Genomic DNA, 18,136 nt, shown 5'->3' with positions numbered 1-18,136 from the left:
CATTTTCCCATCTCTCCAGTCCCATTTTCCCATCTCACTGCCGCCTCTCTGCCCAGTACCTTCCTCACTAGGAGAGGGGCCCCTTCTCCCCAGAGCTTGGAATGATACCTGGTGGGGAGCAGATGTTCCTGGGAAACAACTGTTGCTGTCCACTCCCACCACCTGTGTTGTTCCCCAGCACCGCCCCAGCAGCAGCCCCCCAAAGGGCCAGCCCCTCCTAACAGCAGGAGAGCCTGGTGGTTGACGCTGTGAATAAGCACAGTAAACTTTCTTGGTGTTGAGATTCCAGGCACTCCAGACTGGTCATCTTGACAAAAACAAACTGCTTAATCAAGTGTATCTAGGAGAGCAGGCTAAGACTTCCAGATAGCTGACTTATCTCCTTTCAAGAGCTATTCCTTCAACAGGTTCTAAAGCCTTTTCATCCTGGGACACAGCCTCCCCACAACTTACCTGGTGGCAGGCAAATGAAATGGCAAGAAGAAGAGGACATCTGTTGGTGCTTTGGCTCTGTCCACAGGTTTTTGCTGTATTGGAAAAGTGATGAAAGCTGAGCGTTATCCCGAACGTAGAGTTGCCAGATATCCCAGGAAACAAATATGGAACAGCCTACCATTCACTGCTTTAAGCCACTTGATCATGTTGTGGGTGTAACAAGTGCAGCAAGGCCATTCATTCACTTGTTCACTGGTTCTGAGTATTGTATACAGGAGGCTGGGGATGAGGAGGGAACAGAAACAACGATCATTGATTATACTGTTGATTTGGAGGACCTTAGTTCACAGATGCAGATAGACTCCAGGGCCATGAAGTCTATGAAGGGGCAGGGAGTCAGGAAGCCTTCTCAGAAAGGGGGACAATTGAATTGGGTCCCGAGGAATGAATGAGAAGTTTACCAAGTAGAAAGGTGGGCTTCATCTGAGCCTTGGGGAGACCCTGCAATGGCGAGGTCTCCGTCCCCCTGGCCAAACTTTGTCCTATATTTTCTAGGCCTAAATGAAAATCATTTCTGTTCAGATACCTAAGGGTCAGGAGAGATGTAGATCCAACCAAAGTGGGCTCCCTGGACGGAATTCTGATTCGCTCACCGTGACCGCAGCTGTCTGAGCACTGACCCCTTCCCCTGTGTACCTCCCCCTTCACGCCTCCAGCCCCACAGTGGCTCCCCCATATACCCCCCACTCTGCTCACAGCCTCTTGCTCCTCGATGCTCCCAGGAGCTCCTGCCTCCAGATGTACAGAGAGAACAGCTATATATTCTTACCTCTTCTGCATCTTCACATATCTTCTTCCTATGAGCCTTGAACTTAGCCTTTCTTGAGTCTGTTTCCTCTTCTGTGGATGGGCATGATAATAGCTTCCTCACAGATTTGTTGGAAGGATCAAATAAAATAAACTATGTTAGTTGACAGGGACCTGGCTTCCATTGATGACGGCCGTCATTCTTCCCATGCTGCAAGACCTTACATCACAAATAATCTCTTATTCTCCTAGAACTTCAGTCTTTCCTTTGACTCTTTCCTAGCTGCTTGAAAAATCTTGGGTCTTCTCTGTCCTAAATTGGTACCTTACCTCAGCCATATTCCTCAGCCCATATTATGGCTTCTTTTATTCACAAAGAATTGACAAATTCCCACAAACTTGCCTTCAGCCACCATTTATCAAAGACTTGTTCATCTCCAAAACTGGTCAAGAACTCCTTGTGGTCCCTATTCCCCTCCACTGCATGGCCACATTTAATGCTAATGGAAGGGAGTTCCAAGAGGAAGAGAATGGTTAGTGGTCAAATGTGGCCACTCAGTGTATGTTCCATTTTGAGTTGATTTTTTATAAGATTTGAGATTTAAGCCAAGGTTTATTTTTTGTCTATGGATATCCAATTGCTCCAATACCATTTGTTAAAAAGACTATCTTTCCCCCCCCACCGCCATCAAATTGCTTTTTTGTAACTTTGTCAGAAATCAGTTGACCATACTTGCATGGGGATATTTCTGGGTCTTTATTCTGTTCCACTGATCTTTGTGTCTATCCCTCCATTCATATCACAAAGTCTTGATTACTGTAGCAATGTAGTAAGTCTTGAAATCAGGTAGACCGATCCCTCCCACTTTATTCATCTTTGTCAAAATTATTTTAGCTTTGTCATTTCACATAAACTTTAACAATAAGCTTGCCTCTATCTACAAAATATTTTTGCTGAGATACAAACTGCATTAAACATGTATATCCAGGGGCGCCTGGGTGGCGCAGTCGGTTAAGCGTCCGACTTCAGCCAGGTCACGATCTCGCGGTCCGTGAGTTCGAGCCCCGCGTCGGGCTCTGGGCTGATGGCTCAGGGCCTGGAGCCTGTTTCCTATTCTGTGTCTCCCTCTCTCTCTGCCCCTCCCCCGTTCATGCTCTGTCTCTATCTGTCCCAAAAATAAATAAACATTGAAAAAAAAATTAAAAAAACAAAACAAAACATGTATATCCATTAGGGGGAAATTGATATATTACTATGTTGGGTGTTCCAATCCATGAACATGGTATGTCTCTCCACTCACTTAGATCTTTGATTTCTTTCATCAGCATTTTGTGGTTTTCAGCATACAAATCCTGTATATGTTTTCTTAGATTTATGCCTATGCATTTAAAGTTTTTTGCATCATGTATATGTGTTCATTGCTAGTATATAGAAAAACTAACTTCTTATGTTGGTCTTTTATCTTGCATTCTTGCTGAACTCACTTGTACTAGGAGTGTTTTGGTGGTTTTTTTTTTTTTTTTTTTTTTAAGAGAGAAAGCACGAACAGGCAAAAGGGGCAAAGGGAGAGAGAAAGAGAACCTTAAGAAAGAGAACCTCTATGCTGAGCATGGAGCCTGATGTGGGGCTTGATCCCACAACCCCAGGATCACTAACTATCTGAGCAGAAACCAAGAGTCAGATGCTCAACCGACTGAGCCACCCAGGCACCCCCTAGGAGATTTTTTTTTTTTTGGTAGATTCTTTGGTATTTTTTACATAGACCATCATGTCATCTACATATAGAGACCGTTTTATTTTTTTCTTTTTTGATCTATATGGAATATATTTCTATTTCATTTCATTCGTTTATAGTGCTGGCTAGAATTCCCTTTATTGACTAGCAGTGATAGTGGACCGCTCGCCTTATTTCCAGTGGACACCCTCGCCTTATTTCCAATTATAGGCAGAAAGCACTCAACCCTTTTTTTTTCTTTTTAATGTTTATTTATTTTTGAGAGAGAGAGCACGAGCAAGGAGGGGCAGATAAAGGGGGAAAGAGAGAACCCCAAGCAGGCTCTGAGCTTGTCAGTACAGAGCCCAACGTAGGGCCCAAACCCACGAACTGTGAAATCATGACCTGAGCCAAAATCAAGAGCTGGATGCTCAACCGACTGAGCCACTCAGGCACCCGAAGCATTCAGTTTTTAATCATTAAGTCTTATGTTAGCTATAGGTTTTTCACAGGTGTTCTTTATTAAATTTAGGAAGTTAACTTTCCTACTTTTCTGAGAGTTTTTATCACGAATGGATGTTGAATTTTGTCATATGCTTTTTTCTGCATCAAATGATATGATTATGCGATTTTTCTTCTTTAGCCTGTTAATATGGTGGATTACATTGATTGAATTTTCAAAAATTGAACCAACATTGCATCCCTGGAATAAATCCCATTTGCATGGTATAGAATTCTATTTACACATTGCTGAATTCTACTTGCTAATATTTTGTTAAGAACTTGTTTTTTTTTTTTTTTTTTTAATTTTTGAGACACAGAGTGTGAGCAGGAGGAGAGAGGATCTGAAGCAGGCTCAGAACTGACAGCCCAATGCAGGGCTCTAACTTATGCGCTGCAAGATCATGACCTGGGCCAAAGTCTGATGCTCAACCGACTGAGCCACCCAGGCGCCCCTTGTTAAGAACTTTGTAATGTATATTCATGAGGGATATTACCCTATAGTTTTCTTTTTTTGGAACTGTCTTTGTCTGGCTTTGGTATCTGAGGAATACTGGTTTCATAAAATGAGTTGGGAACATTTCCTTCTCTTCTGTTTTCTGGAAGAGATTGGCATTAATTCTTCTTTAAGCATATGGTAAAGTTCTCTAGCTTTTAAAAATAGTGGTTCCAGGGGTGCCTGGGTGGCTCAGTCAGTTGAGCATCTGACTCTTGGTTTCGGCTCAGGTCATGATCTCAGGGTTCATGAGTTCGAGCCCCACATTGGTCTCTGCGCTGACAGTGCGGAGCCTGCTTGGGATTCCCTCTCTCTCTGCCCTTCCCTCCCCTGCTCACTCGCTCTCTCTCTCTCAAAATAAATAAATAAACATTTTGAGAGAGACTGAGACAGTGCGAGTGGGGGAGAGGCAGAGAGAGAGAGGGGGGCAGAGAATCTGAAGCCGGCTCTTCTGACTGCAGAGGGCCCGACATGGGGCTCAAATCCACAAACCATGAGATCATGACCTGAAGCAAAGGCCAATGCTTCACCAACTGAGCCACCCAGGCGTCCCTAACATTTTTTTATAAGTTTATTTATTTATTTAGAGAGAGAGAGAGAGAGAGCAGGAGAGGGGCAGAGGGAGAGAGAGAATCCCAATCAGGCTCTGCACTGTCAGTGCACAGGCCGATGCGGGGCTCGAACTTGAGAACCGTGAGATAATGACCTGAGCCAAAACCAAGAGTCAGACACGTAACCAAGTGAGCCACGCAGGCGCCCCCCCCCCCCAAACTTTTTTTCAAATAGTGGTTCTGGGGGACCCAGTCTGGACCACATAAGGCTGAATCTCTGGGGGTGGAGCTTTAGTGCAGGTGCTTTGCAAAGGCTCTGCCAATGAGCTTATTTGTGTGCAGCCAGCTGTGGAGCTTACTGTGGTAGTAGTGGCCTTGAGGCAGACATGGGAGAGCCAGCTGGAGCCGAATCCACCTGAAGAATGACACGGATTCAACAACTGTGAGGCTTGGAGAATTTGGCTCTGTGAGACACGCCCCGGGAGCCCCTGATACCTTTGGGACCATATGGTACAGTGGGGACACTGTTCACACAAGACCTGTGGTTTGACTTGGCTACTGAGAAGCCATAAATTCCTTACTCAGCAGTTTCAGCTTTCTGATTGGTGAAATGCCAGTCCTTGGGTTGTTCTGGGACTAAAACAACACAGTAGATAGGAAAATGCTTTAGAACCTACACATCATTTTGGGAAGGTAGACACTGGTGTTTCTTTGGGCCCCGGATGCACCCTTACTGCCACTGTGTCGTGATTCCCAATAAGTCTCACTATGAGGTCAGTGGGAGGCTTGTGACCCCAGCTGGTTGTAGGACCAGTGTTCTCAGGCCATGGGGAAACTTCCTCCCCCTCCCTGTTCACTTACTCTGCCCGTGGGGTTGGGACTCTGATAGGAAGAAGTGGGATCTTGGTTACAGTGAAAAGGGACTTTGACCTTGACTGGTGCCCCCTTTCACCCTCCATAGGAACATGCTTGCCAATTCAGGCAGCGTGAGGATTCTCATCAAGGGAGGCAAGGTGGTGAACGATGACTGCACCCACGAGGCTGACGTCTACATTGAGAATGGCATCATCCAGCAGGTGGGCCGTGAGCTCATGATCCCCGGAGGGGCCAAGGTGATCGATGCCACTGGGAAGTTGGTGATCCCTGGAGGCATTGACACCAGCACCCACTTCCATCAGACCTTCATGAACGCTACATGCGTGGACGACTTCTACCACGGGACCAAGGTAATGTTCCTGTTCGCCGAAGGTGCCTTCCTTCCCTTTCGGTTTCTTCTGTTTGTGGGGTTGCTCCAGACTAGACCCATGTGAACAGGATGCCCCTGCTGTATTGCTAAAAGGACGAGGGTGCTCTCATGGGGCCACTGTGGCAGCTGACATAGGAAATTCCAGGCTAGATGTCATAGATCTCCATGGCTACCGAAAAGGAGGTATGTAGGCCTGTTTTACTGATCACATCACTTACCCGTGTGCCGAGGCCGGGAACTGATTTTTATTTTTATTTGGTTACATCATGTAATGCAGACCTAGAAGAAGAAGAGAATCATAGCTGGTGTTTGTTGCTATGCATGTATGTGACGGGGAGTGTGGTATTGATCTGAAGAACTCCTTTATGGATGATCAGCTAAATTAATTCCCCAAAGATTGTGAAAAATAGATATGCTTCTTCTAGATGATTTTAATGGCAGTAATTATGAAACAAACATGGCTAGCGATCTTGGATTATCTCTCCTAGCTTGTTCATTATTTTTAAAAACAGCTGGAAAAAAAAAAAAACAAAAAACCTGGTAGTGGGGCCTCTTTTAGAGGGAGTTGTCGTGGGCAATATTTACTGTTATTGAGCTGAGCCAGAGCTGTGGTATGTTGCTGAATGCAGAATACGAAAACCAAACGAATTAGGAGGAAATTAACATTTTGCAAAAAAAGTCACGTGTGGATTCTTTTACCCTTCTGTGCTCCCGAACCTCTGTTATTGCTGTCACTCCTCTGCATTGTAATTACCTGTCACATGCCAGCCTCTCCCTGAACACCAGACTATGGGCTCGTTATGGCCTTGATGATATTCCTCTGCTTTCCCAGATCCTGGCACTGACCAGAAACCGGAATAACTACCCAGTAAATGTTTGTTGACTGAATAAGTGAACAGTGCTTATACATCAAAGTTACCTATGAAGGTTTTTTACCTTTTTTTAAAAAAAAATGTTTATTTATTTTTGAGAAAGAGAAAGAAAGAGAAGGGGAGGAGCAGAGAGAGACAGAATTTCAAGAAGGCTCTGTGCTACCAGCACAGAGCACAATGTGGGGTTCACACTCATGAACCAGGAGATCATGATCTGAGCCAAAATCAAGAATCGGACACTCAACTGACTGAGCCACCCAGGTGCCCCTGAAGATTTTTTTAAATGTAGAATTAAATCAATTTCAAGGACCACAAGTCCCTAACCCTGGAGGCAGCCTCTTCCACTGTCTGACCTAACAAAGGACTTGTCCTCTAACACTCTCTGGGCAAAAGGGATCCACTAGCTACTGGTCCAGGAGCTGTAGTCAGCCCTCTGTCCTACTTTGGCCCACAGCCTCAAATCCCCACGGCCCTCCACCCTAAAATGCCGCCTCTGCTCTACCGGGGCTTCTCAGGGAACCCTTCTCCCATGCTTAGGTGTCTCTCCTTAGAATCTATTTTCCTGGGGGTTCAGAGGCTCCTGCTAGGCAGTGACCGATGAGGCTCTGCAAACCCACCCCTGAGGGGTCTGGCTCGGGCAGGCAGAGGCTGGCCTTGGGGTCACAGTTCTATGGGCAGTTGGCCTCTAAGGTCTCCCTGAAGATATGTTCCCATCCTGCTGCAGGAGCAGCAGACCAGACCCCCGGACGGCTGAGCTGTGAGGAGTCACAGCCGGCTTGCCATAGCCCAGCCGGTTCTAAGGCAAGGATAGGCTCAGGACTAATACTCTAGAATCCAGGGCCAAGTCTGCCTACTCTAGCAGAGCCCAGAGAAGAGAGGCAGTAGGCAGACGCTTCCTACTTTCTCTTCTGAGAATTCCCCCAGGGCCTGTGAGTAAGGCTTCACTGAGGAAATGGGGAGCCCCAGCCCCATCAACTTCTGCAGGGTACACGAGTGGCAGGACTTTTTTGAAGGGAGTGAGCACATCCACCTCACCGTCCCCAAGTACTGGAGCCAGGCCAGGCCTGTTTGATTTATGGTCATCGTACTGTTATTTTTGTTGAAGCAGAGCATATATACAGAAAAGTATGCAAATTGTAAGTATACAGAATGTCACAACTGAACACACCCTTGTAATCAGCACCCACATTGAGAAACCAGACTTGACCAGCACCAAAGTGCCCCTCCTTATGCCCCCTCCCAGTCACTACTTCTTACCAAGGATGACCACTATCCTGACTTTTTATACCATTGTTTGAAAAACAAAAAAACAGCTTAGCAATCCCTATCAAAGTAACACCAGCATTCTTCACAGAGCTAGAACAAACAGTCCTAAAATTGGTATGGAATCAGAAAAGACCCCGAATAGCCAAAGCAATCCTGAAAAAGAAAACCAAAGCAGACATCACAATTCCAGGCTTCAAGACATATTACAAAGATGTAATCATCAAGACAGTATGGTAGTGGCACAAAAACAGTCACACAGATCAGTGGAACAGAATAGAGAACCCAGAAATAGACCCACAAACATGGCCAATCAATCTTTGACAAAGCAGGAAAGAGTATCCAATGGAAAAAAGACAATCTCTTCAGCAAAAGGTGTTGGGAAAACTGGACAGCGACATGGAGAATGAGCCTGGACCACTTTCTTACACCAGACACAAAAATAAACTTAAAATGGACAGAAGATAAGACATAAGACAGGACGCCATCAAAATCTTAGAGGAGAAAACAGGCAACAACCTCTTTGACCTCAGCCACAGCAACTTCTTACGGAACGTGTCTCTGGAGGCAAGGGAAACAAAAGCAAAAATGAACTACTGGGGCCTCAAGATAAAAAGCTTCTGTACAGTGAAGGAAACAATCAGCAAAACTAAAAGGCAACTGACGGAATGGGAGAAGATGTTTGAAATGACATAGCAAATCAAGGGTTAGTATCCAAAATCTATAAAGAACTCACCAAACACAACACCCAAAAAACAATCTAGTGAAGAAATGGGCAAAAGACATGAATAGACACTTTTCCAAAGAAGACATCCAGATGGCTAACAGACACATGAAAAAATGCTCCACATCACTCATCATCAGGGAAATACAGATCAAAACCACGAGATACCACCTCACACCTGTCAGAATGGCTAACATTAACAACTCCGGCAACAACAGATGCTGGCGAGGATGCGGAGAAAGAGGATCTCTTCTGCATTGCTGGTGAGAATGCAAACTGGTGCAGCCACTCTGGAAACAGTATGGAAGTTCCTCAAAAAATTAAAAATAGAGCTACCCTACGACCCAGCAATTGCACTACTAGGTATTTATCCAAGGGATACAGGTATGCTGTTTCGAAGGGACACATGCACCCCAATGTTTATAGCAGCGCTATCAACAATAGGCAAAGTGTGGAAAGAACCCAAATGTCCATCGACTGATGAAGGGATAAAGAAGATGTGGTGGATGTGGCGTGTGTGTGTGTGTGTGTGTGTGTGTGTGTGTGTGTGTGTGTATAATGGAGTATTACTCAGCAACCAAAAAGAATGAAACCTTGCCATTTGCAGCAACATGGATGGAACTAGAGGGTATTATGCTAAGAGAAATTAGTCAGAAAAAGACAAATGTCATGTGACTTCACTCATATGTGGAATTTAAGATACAAAACAGATGAACAAAAGGGAAAGGAAGCAAAAATAAGATTAGAAACAGAGAGATAAATCATGAGAGATTTTTAAATACAGAGAACAAATAGGGTTGCTGGAGGGGTGTTGGTGGGTGGATGGGCTAAATGGGCAAGGGGCATTGAAGGAGGACTCTTGTTGGGATGAGCACTGGGTATTATACGTAAGTGATGAATCACTAAATTCTATTCCTGAAATCATTGTTACACTATATGTTAACTAACTTGGATGTAAATTGAAAATAAATAAATTTTTACAAAAAGATCATAGAAACCAAAAACAAAACAAAACAAAACAAAACCCAACAGCATAATTCAGACATCATACAGTTAAGTAAGTAAGTAAGTAACTAAAGTATAGAAGTCCATGATTTTAGGTATATTCACCATAGATTGGTCCTGGCTGTTTATATAAATAAAATTAAGTGGTTTGTACCTTTGCATTAGCTTCCTTTGCTCAGTATTATTTTTGTGAAATTCATTCATGTTGAACTTATTCACTTTCACTGCTTTATTGTTTGATGTACCACATATTGGCATTATCAATGCCAATAATACCGTTGCGGTGAATGTTCTTGTACATCTTTCAGCAAATGTATGATCACATGGCTGTTGAGCACATTCCTAGGAGTAGAATTGCTGGGTCATAGGGGTACATGCGCTCAGCTTTAGGACAGGCCGCCAAATTATCTTCCCAACTGATTGTAACAATGAATACTCCCAGCTGTAATATAAGAGAGACCATAGTATTTACCACCAACAGGACTCTGATTACCACCGGGGTCCCTGCTGGGGTCAATTCTGTAGTGTGCTCCAGCGTCGCGCCCAAAATCGTAGCTTTCTGGCTCCTGTCTCCACTTGGGAGACCTTCAGTCTAAGGTCAGATGCCATGCTGTCACCACGCTGTCTACCAGCCTCTCAGAGGGCAGGCTGGCCTTCTTTGTCTTATTTTTCACATTGTCATCTGCCGAGACCTCATTAGCCAGGAGTGGCAGGTTTTCCCCCGAGAGCCTTTAGCTCTTTATAGCCGATGAAAACCCCAGCACACGCATCTTTGTGCAAGGTGGTGGGTAACTCCTGATCTTTTCCAGGCTTCTCATCCATGGGAGCAGCTGCCTCTGCAAAACACGTAAAAGCCCCTCTGTGATTTAAGGCCCCCCAGTGCATGTCAGGCCCTAGTTGTGCAGTGTTTAAAGGCCCAAAGATCCTACGCCACACTGGCTACTGGCATCCCCCAAACCAACCCTTTGTTATGTCCGTACTAAGCAAGATTGGATCTTGACGCCCTTGTGCTCGAGCCCTTGTATTGAGCATCTGTTTCCTAACGTAGCCCCTGACTCAGCCTTCCCTGGATCCCATCTATAGACCCTGCCCAAAATTCTGCCACAGTCTCCCAGCCTCCCAAGAGCCGGTTTCCTGCCCCAGTACTCCCACCCCTCCACTCCTGGATTTCCCCTTCACCTTGGTGCTCCTACAGGGGGACACTTGGGCTTCCTCTTTCTTCTAGTCGCTGACCATCTCCCAGGGAGAGAAAACGCTCTCCTGTTGCAGTGCTGCTCCAGGGACATGTCGATTTAATTATTCACACGGCCTGTGGCACTCGTTCAGAGGCCGTGCACCCTGATAGACCAACGCTGACCTACTTTGTACATTCTAAGAAAGGTAGCAGTTGATTGGCTTGAAGCATCTGGATTTATAATAGAATAATAATCCTAAGGAAAAGCTCACCCGAGTGATTAGCCTAGAGAGAAAGAGAGATCAAGTTGCATCTTTTTGTTCTTGTCCGACAGATCCGCGGGGCCTTGAACTCTGCGCCCCCTAAGCTATTGCGTGCCTGTCAATTTGGCGGCAGCAGCCAGGGCTGGGAAAACAAAACAGTTGAAAGCCTGGCTCTTCCGAGAGCATCTGGGTCTCCATTGTACTGGGTCTAAAGGGATTTCTCTAGCACTTTAACAAATGCTTTGCCTGCTTTCAGACGCTGTGGCAGGCGCTGCCTGGCACCCCGGGCTCTGCATCCCACGCGCACAGCGGGCCCTTGATCCTCCTCCCCGCCTCCTCACACCCTCCCGACCTGCGGGCCCTGCCCTCCCCGGCCCAGAACCTAGGTTTCCCGGAAGCGGAGCGCCAAGACCACCTGCTTGTTAATAATGCAGACCCCATTGAAGAAAGAGCTTGTCTCCCGCGGGGAGGCAAGGCCAGGATTTCAGATGGGTCATGAGGTCTTTTATTGTTACTCTCCTTAACTTACTTATAAGTTATATTTATTCTCTTGTGTGTAGCTAATGCTACATAATGAAGAATGTTAACGCAGGGTCTTGAGATCCACCCCACCAATGGCTCTCCGCAGCGAGGTGGGAATATCAGAATCAGGCTTTTTAAGCTATAGGCACAGCCCCTTCGCTAAGATGTTGATAGAGGGGGCAGGCATGGGCAATCGGAAAAAGCTTCCTAGATGCCTTTTCTGCTTTCCCGCTTCTCCGAAAATATATTAAGCACCACCATCTAGGCCAGTGGTTTTCAACCCTTAGAAACAAATTACAGTAGAACGACTCGGGGAATTTTTTATGACATCGGTACCCAGGGCCCATGCCAGACCGGTGAAATCCGTGCCTCTAGGTCTGCCTCTTCCTCCATCAGTATTTTTTTTTAATATTTTATTTTATTATTTTTGAGAGAAAGAATGTGAGCAGGGGAGGAGCAGAGAGAGAGAGAGGGAGACAGAGAATCCAAAACAGGCCCCAGGCCCTGAGCTGTCAGCACAGAGCCCGACGTGGGGCTCGAACTCACAGACCGTGAGATCGTGACCTGAGCCAAAGTTCGACGCTCAACTGACTGAGCCGAGCCACCCAGGTGCCCCTCCATCAGTATTTTTTTTAAAGCATCCCTGATGATTCTGACACTGGCAGGTGAATTAATAAGGAACTTTCTCTGCTGTTTTGAATAGTGTATTGTCCTGGCTGTTACTGCTGCCGAGCTGGCCCTCACGTCCTCTTTGAAAGCTGGGGCCTGCTTTGCCTGCCCTTGCCGGTCTTATTTATTTGCTTCTCTCCTTCTAGTCACATTCCAGGGTCGTCAATGGGCTCCCAAATCCCAGCCTGGGTCTTAGAATGCCTGTACTTGCTAGAATTCGCTGGCCCTGTCTTCTCCCCTCCTGTCTGTATCCCATTGACATCATCAGTGAGTGAGAAGTTGGCCATGATAGACGTGTCAGTAAACGGAAGTCCGGCTGGGTCTTTTCCTCTTTGTGGTCCCAGAGACTCCCTCTCGCCTGTGCCAGGACCATCTGGTCACAGAGACAGCCTCCCATTAACTCAAAATCAGCATCAGCAGGACATCTACTCTTTTCTACAAGAGAAGCCAAATCCAAGAAGAGTGCTTGGGCCAGCATGAGATCAGCCAAGGGGCTGTTCGATGGCATAGGTTTGGAGAGCCTGCCACATCCCACCCCCCAGTGGAGGGCCCTGACCCTCCCTCCCCTTCTGTCACTGCAGAGGACCGGGCCCTATCTGGCAGAGTCATGAAATGGGACAGGCTAGTACATAAATAAATTCCCTTTGGTGTCCAGCCTGCCAGCATCCTTACCAAGGAGCCCATTTATCCACTGGGCAGGCTGTTTTTCTAATTTGCTTTTGAAATTTGCTCTTTTGGAATTAAACCTTTCAATGGTGTTCACGTCCTTTCTTTTCTTTTTTTCTTTTTTTTTTTTTTTTTTTTTCTCTTGACTCCAGTACTCTGTCCATTTCTGTTTAATTCGGGCCAAAATGTTTTTCCAGTCTTTTAGCTCTGCAATAACTCTGTTTATCAGGACCCAGGTTCCTATGGTCTGGCTTATTAATTAATGCTCCCGAATTCACTTATGTCTTCATTCCTGTAAAAAGCTGGAAAGGGACCTTAGAAATCTAGTTCCACCCTCCCATCGATGGAAAATGCATGAGTTGCCCCAAGTCTGAGAGATAACTGGGCCAGAACGCAAGTTTCTCAGTCTGAGGGCCTTTTCACCATTTTCACCAGGCCACTCAGGGGCTCTTCTGAAACCCTAGAGTTGGATAGTCACCCCTTTCGGACCGCCAGCTACCTCTCAGTGGGCTGCATACAGATAGTTTCCTTGACGCTATGGCCTGGACCCGACGAAATCATCACAGAACTGACGTGCATTGCAGACCGCGGAGTGAGCTCTTTGTCATCCTGAAACGGGTGGGCTTTATAAAACCCCACCCGTCACTGGAGGAGTAACAAACATCCTCCTTAGATATTGACAGTTTCTGCCATTTACAAACGGGTGTCGTGGGGCTTAAAGGAGGATGCATGAAAGACACTTCCCACAGTGCCTGGCACAGAGTGTGCGTACGATAAATGATAAATGTTGGTCCCTAGGGTGTGACTGCCTGTGTCCACCCTAGGCCTGGCCTTGGCTCTGTCTTCGGTCTCTTAGACCCACCCATTTTAGCTTTGCGATGAAACTGTTCCACTGCCCGTCTAGTCCCTGTGCTGCCTGGGTCCCTAGCTTTGCCAGCAGGACATCCTGACGGGCCCTCTCTCAAAAGCCACCCTCCTCCCATCTCTCAAAAGCCACCCTCCTCCCATCCTGGGCCAGATGCTGCCACACCATGCCTGTTCTTCCCACCGACCTGCCACCCTTCTGGCACGGCTGTGCTGGTCAGGATCAGCACCGCTGGGCTCCCCTCCCTCCTCTGAATCACTTACAGTCACACTAAAGATCTCCATGAGTGCCTCATGAAGTGGCTTCCCCTTCTAAGCCACCTGGAGGTCATCCCTTCTCCTGCCTCTTCCAGTGGAACCTGGCACCCTGGCAGGCGTCGTATTGGTTTTCTACTTCACGACAAATTAAAACAATACCTATTTACCAGCGCCCAGTTCTGTAGGTCCGAAGTCCGGGCACAGTGTGGCTGGGTCCTCTGCGCAGGGCCTCACAAAGATACAGTCAAGGTGTCTGCGGGCTGCTTTCTCATCTGGAGTTCAGAGTCCTCTGCCAAGCTCACCTGTCTGTGGCAGAATTCGGTCGCTAGCAACTTGAGGGCTGAGGTCCCTGACTCCTTGCTGGCCACCTGCTGGGAGCCCTTCTCAGCTCCTCGAGGCTGTCACCATTTCCTTACCACGTGCCCACCTCCATCTTCAAAGCCAGAAGGAGACTTGCACTTTGAATCCCTCTCCTGTTTCAAATCGTTCTGACTTAGAATCTCTTTTGCCAGAAAGAGCTCGCCTGGTTAGCCTCGGCGCACGGAGATCCTCAACTGTCCCATATGACATAACCCGTGGGTAATGGCGTCCCATCTGATTCACGGGGCCCCTTCCACACTTAATGGGAGGGATGTACAGAGTGTGGTTCCCTGGGAGTCCCCCTGCCTACGGTTGGTGAAGGGGAACACATGCAAAACCATGGCCATCCTACAGACTGTTACCCTCGTCTACCCCTACCTCACCGATTTTGCTTAAACTACTTAAGACTCCACATTTACTTTAAAAAAAAATCAAAAATCACCTTGGCCACTCTTCACTTCACAGCTCTCTGTGCCTCATGTCACGTTCCTGCTTGAGACCCTGCTGTGACTCCCTGTGGTCTCAGATGTCAAGTCGGGTGTCTGGGTCTTCACCCTGGGCAGCTCCCCATCTGACCTTACCTGTCCATGCAGTCCGCATTCCCAACACGTGCCCGTGCATCAGCAAGGTGGTTTTCTCTCCCTGGGACCATCCCATGCTCCCCACTACTGTCCCTTCCCACCATCCATGGAAACCTTCGAGGCCTACCAAACTCCTGTCATGTTCTTCCTCCAGCTAATTCAGATCCTGGATCCCACTATCTCCTCCCCAGCCGAAATAATTTGTCATCTGGGGCTTTCAAATTGTTTTGTGTGGAACGTTTGTCTTCCAGCTAGATTGAAGAATATTCCAGGGGCAGAGACCACCATTTATCTTTAGCTCATGACCCACCACAGACCCGCATGGCTTGAAACATAGAGTAGTTGTTCTCAGAAATAGGTGAATGTCAGCAGTGTGGTAGTAATGAGCAAAGACAGGGGGAGACCACTGGAATCTGCATTTCAGCGCATGTTTACTAGATGTGTGATTTGGACAAATTCATCTCTCTCTGTCTCTCCGTTTCCTTCTCTGGAAAATGGAAGATTACAATAGTATTTTATGCGTGTTAATTGAGTTCCTATTTGTAAAGAACTTAAAATAATATTCAGTGCTTACTAAGGACTCTATGAGGGTCCATTAAATCAATCCATCAATCACCCAGTTGTGCTAATCAAGGACCAACCCTTGGAAAACCATTTGTGCAATTTCCTCCTGAGCCTACTACATATTCAACTGCTAGGCATCACACAGGAACTAAAACATTGGATTCCGTTTCTACTGTTAGGTTAATGATGTGTGTTTTCGATTTCAAATGGAGTCTAATAGTAATGGTGATGAATTCTAGAGAATTTTCTCTCTTCTCTCTTTCTCTTAAAAGCAGAAATAGCCAGTCAAACTCTGCAGGCACTCAGGAGCTATTTAAAGATGCCCTGCTTCAGATCAGTTATCTTGTTTAACAAAACCTTGCCGGCAACTTCTTTCTATGTCCACATTAATTGGGAGGCAAAATGTAGGCCAGGTTGACCCTTCTTAGAACAAATGTAAGAGGAGATCTATCGTTTCTTATAAATTTTATATCTCGTATTGGAAAAAAATCTCCTATGGTGACCGGACAACTCCTCAATTTCTAGAATAGTGTTTGCAAAGAATTTATCTATAAAGAGATTATTGAATCTTAATAGAATAGAAATAAACGCCCCCTCTGTGATCCTAGACGTACTGGAAACCTCTCATACCTCGTACGAGAAGTTCTGCTTTTATATTCTCATCCTTTGAGGTTTAAAAAAAGAAAATAAAGGGGCGCCTAAGTGTCTCAGTCGGTTAAGTGTCCAACTTTGGCTCAGATCATGATCTCACGGTTCGTGGGTTCGAGCCCTGTGTCGGACTCTGCTGAATGCTTGCTTAGAACCTGGAGCCTGCTTCAGATTCTGTGACTCCTTCTCTCTGCCCCTCTCCCACTCGTACTCTGTCTCACTCTTTCAAAAATAAATAAATGTTAAAAAAAAAAGAGACGAAAAATACATCATCTACTGTATGTATATTTCAGTGACACGTAGTACATGAATGATGTGTTTTTTTCCTTTCTTCTTTTTCTTTTCTTAAAACCTGCATATTTTTATGGGGCGCCTGGGTGGCGCAGTCGGTTAAGCGTCCGACTTCAGCCAGGTCACGATCTCGCGGTCCGTGAGTTCGAGCCCCGTGTCGGGCTCTGGGCTGATGGCTCAGAGCCTGGAGCCTGTTTCCGATTCTGTGTCTCCCTCTCTCTCTGCCGCTCCCCCGTTCATGCTCTGTCTCTCTCTGTCCCAAAAATAAATAAACGTTGAAAAAAAAAAAACCTGCATATTTTTCCGTGGTTCAAGAAATAGTTGAACACAGCCCATGGAAAGCTTCAAAAATCTTTTTTTCTTTATTTATTGAGAGAGAGAGAGAGAGAGCACGAGCTGGGTAGGGACAGAGAGAAGGGGAGAAAGAGAGAATCCCAAGCAGGCTCTGTGCTGTGAGATTCACAGACTGTGAAATCATGACCTGAGCCCAAATCAAGAGTGGGACACTTAACCAGCTGAGCCTCCCAGACACCCCGAAAACTTCAAAAATCTCCACTGAAAATATCTCTTTTCCCAAACCTCGCTTTAGTTGCCTCGGGTCTGAAGTTGTCCTGTTGTTGTGTTGAATGTAAGGTGTGTCTTAAAATCCCACACTGACTGACAGGTAGAAATGTGTTGAGATGCCACATCTCTTCCCCCGGTGGTTTCCGCCTCACCATTCCCTCAAGTTACCACTGCAGCCGAGCACATTTTTTCTCCTTCTGATCTCCTTTGTTTCTCATTAATTAAAAACTAGGAGCTATAGTGATCCTTAATTAGTGACTACACCCAGACAAAACTATAGGTCAACCATAGTAAGAACTTTCTCACTGATCAGTTTTTCTCTTTCATACACACGTTCACACACTTTCACATTCTCACACACACGCTCGATCACACACACGCAATTTTAGAGCTAGAAGTGCCATTAAAGATTAAGGAATCCATCCCCTAATCCATAAATAATTTTCGTGTTTAGATTTAAACTCTCCACAGCATTCTCAATATTTAAAAATAAAATTAGGGGCACCTGGTTGGCTCAGTCAGAGGACTATGTGACTCTTGATCCCAGGGTTTTGAGTTCAAGCCCCACATTGGGTATAGAGATTACTTAAATAGAACTTGAAAAAAATAAAAATTAAATTAAATGAAAATTAAACAATATCTGTGGGTGAACTCTTTTGAGAAGGAGTATGAATAGAATAAAGAAGTTCATGATTAGGTAACCTAGGAAACCATCTTTTTTTAATTTTAATCTGTTTTTTTTCTTCAACAAATTAAGACATACAATAAGCCACACATCCTTAAAGTCTATAGTTTGACACATTTTAACATATGTGAAGCCATCACCATTGATATAATAAACATATTCATCATCCCCAAAAGTTTTTTGTGGCCCTTGTAATCCTTCTCTCTCCCAGGTAACCACTGATCTGTTTTCTGTCACAATAGATTAGTTTGCATTTTCTCATGTTTTCATGTAAATGGAATAATACAGTATGTATTCCTTTTTTTGGACTGATTTCTTTCACTCAACATTGTTAAGTTTTTGGTTATTGCAGATAGAGCTACCATGAACATTTGTGTACAAGTGTTTATGCAGACGTATGTATATTTCCCTG

At 45.6% G+C, this 18,136-nt stretch overlaps 1 protein-coding gene and 1 long non-coding RNA gene across 4 annotated transcripts in view; one reads left to right on the top strand and one right to left on the bottom strand.

The window, feature by feature from the left end:
• Positions 1–18,136, top strand: part of DPYSL5 (dihydropyrimidinase like 5) — a 102,109-nt gene that overhangs the window by 40,523 nt on the left and 43,450 nt on the right. For all 3 annotated transcript variants that reach the window (XM_045447451.1, XM_045447449.1, XM_045447450.1), the window contains one exon: positions 5,467–5,731. In XM_045447451.1, coding sequence (XP_045303407.1) covers positions 5,471–5,731 — 261 coding nt within the window. In that variant the 5' untranslated portion in view covers positions 5,467–5,470. The remainder of the gene's footprint in view (positions 1–5,466; positions 5,732–18,136) is intronic.
• On the bottom strand, positions 5,723–12,036 carry LOC123581385. Its single transcript, XR_006703720.1, has 3 exons — positions 10,795–12,036; positions 9,770–10,451; positions 5,723–6,030 (listed from the first exon to the last, which is right to left on the bottom strand). It is a non-coding gene; the product is annotated as an uncharacterized LOC123581385 (long non-coding RNA).

The sequence above is a fragment of the Leopardus geoffroyi genome, chromosome A3 (assembly GCF_018350155.1).
Source record: "Leopardus geoffroyi isolate Oge1 chromosome A3, O.geoffroyi_Oge1_pat1.0, whole genome shotgun sequence".
NCBI lineage: Eukaryota > Metazoa > Chordata > Mammalia > Carnivora > Felidae > Leopardus > Leopardus geoffroyi.
This window is presented reverse-complemented; position numbering and strand designations above follow the sequence as displayed.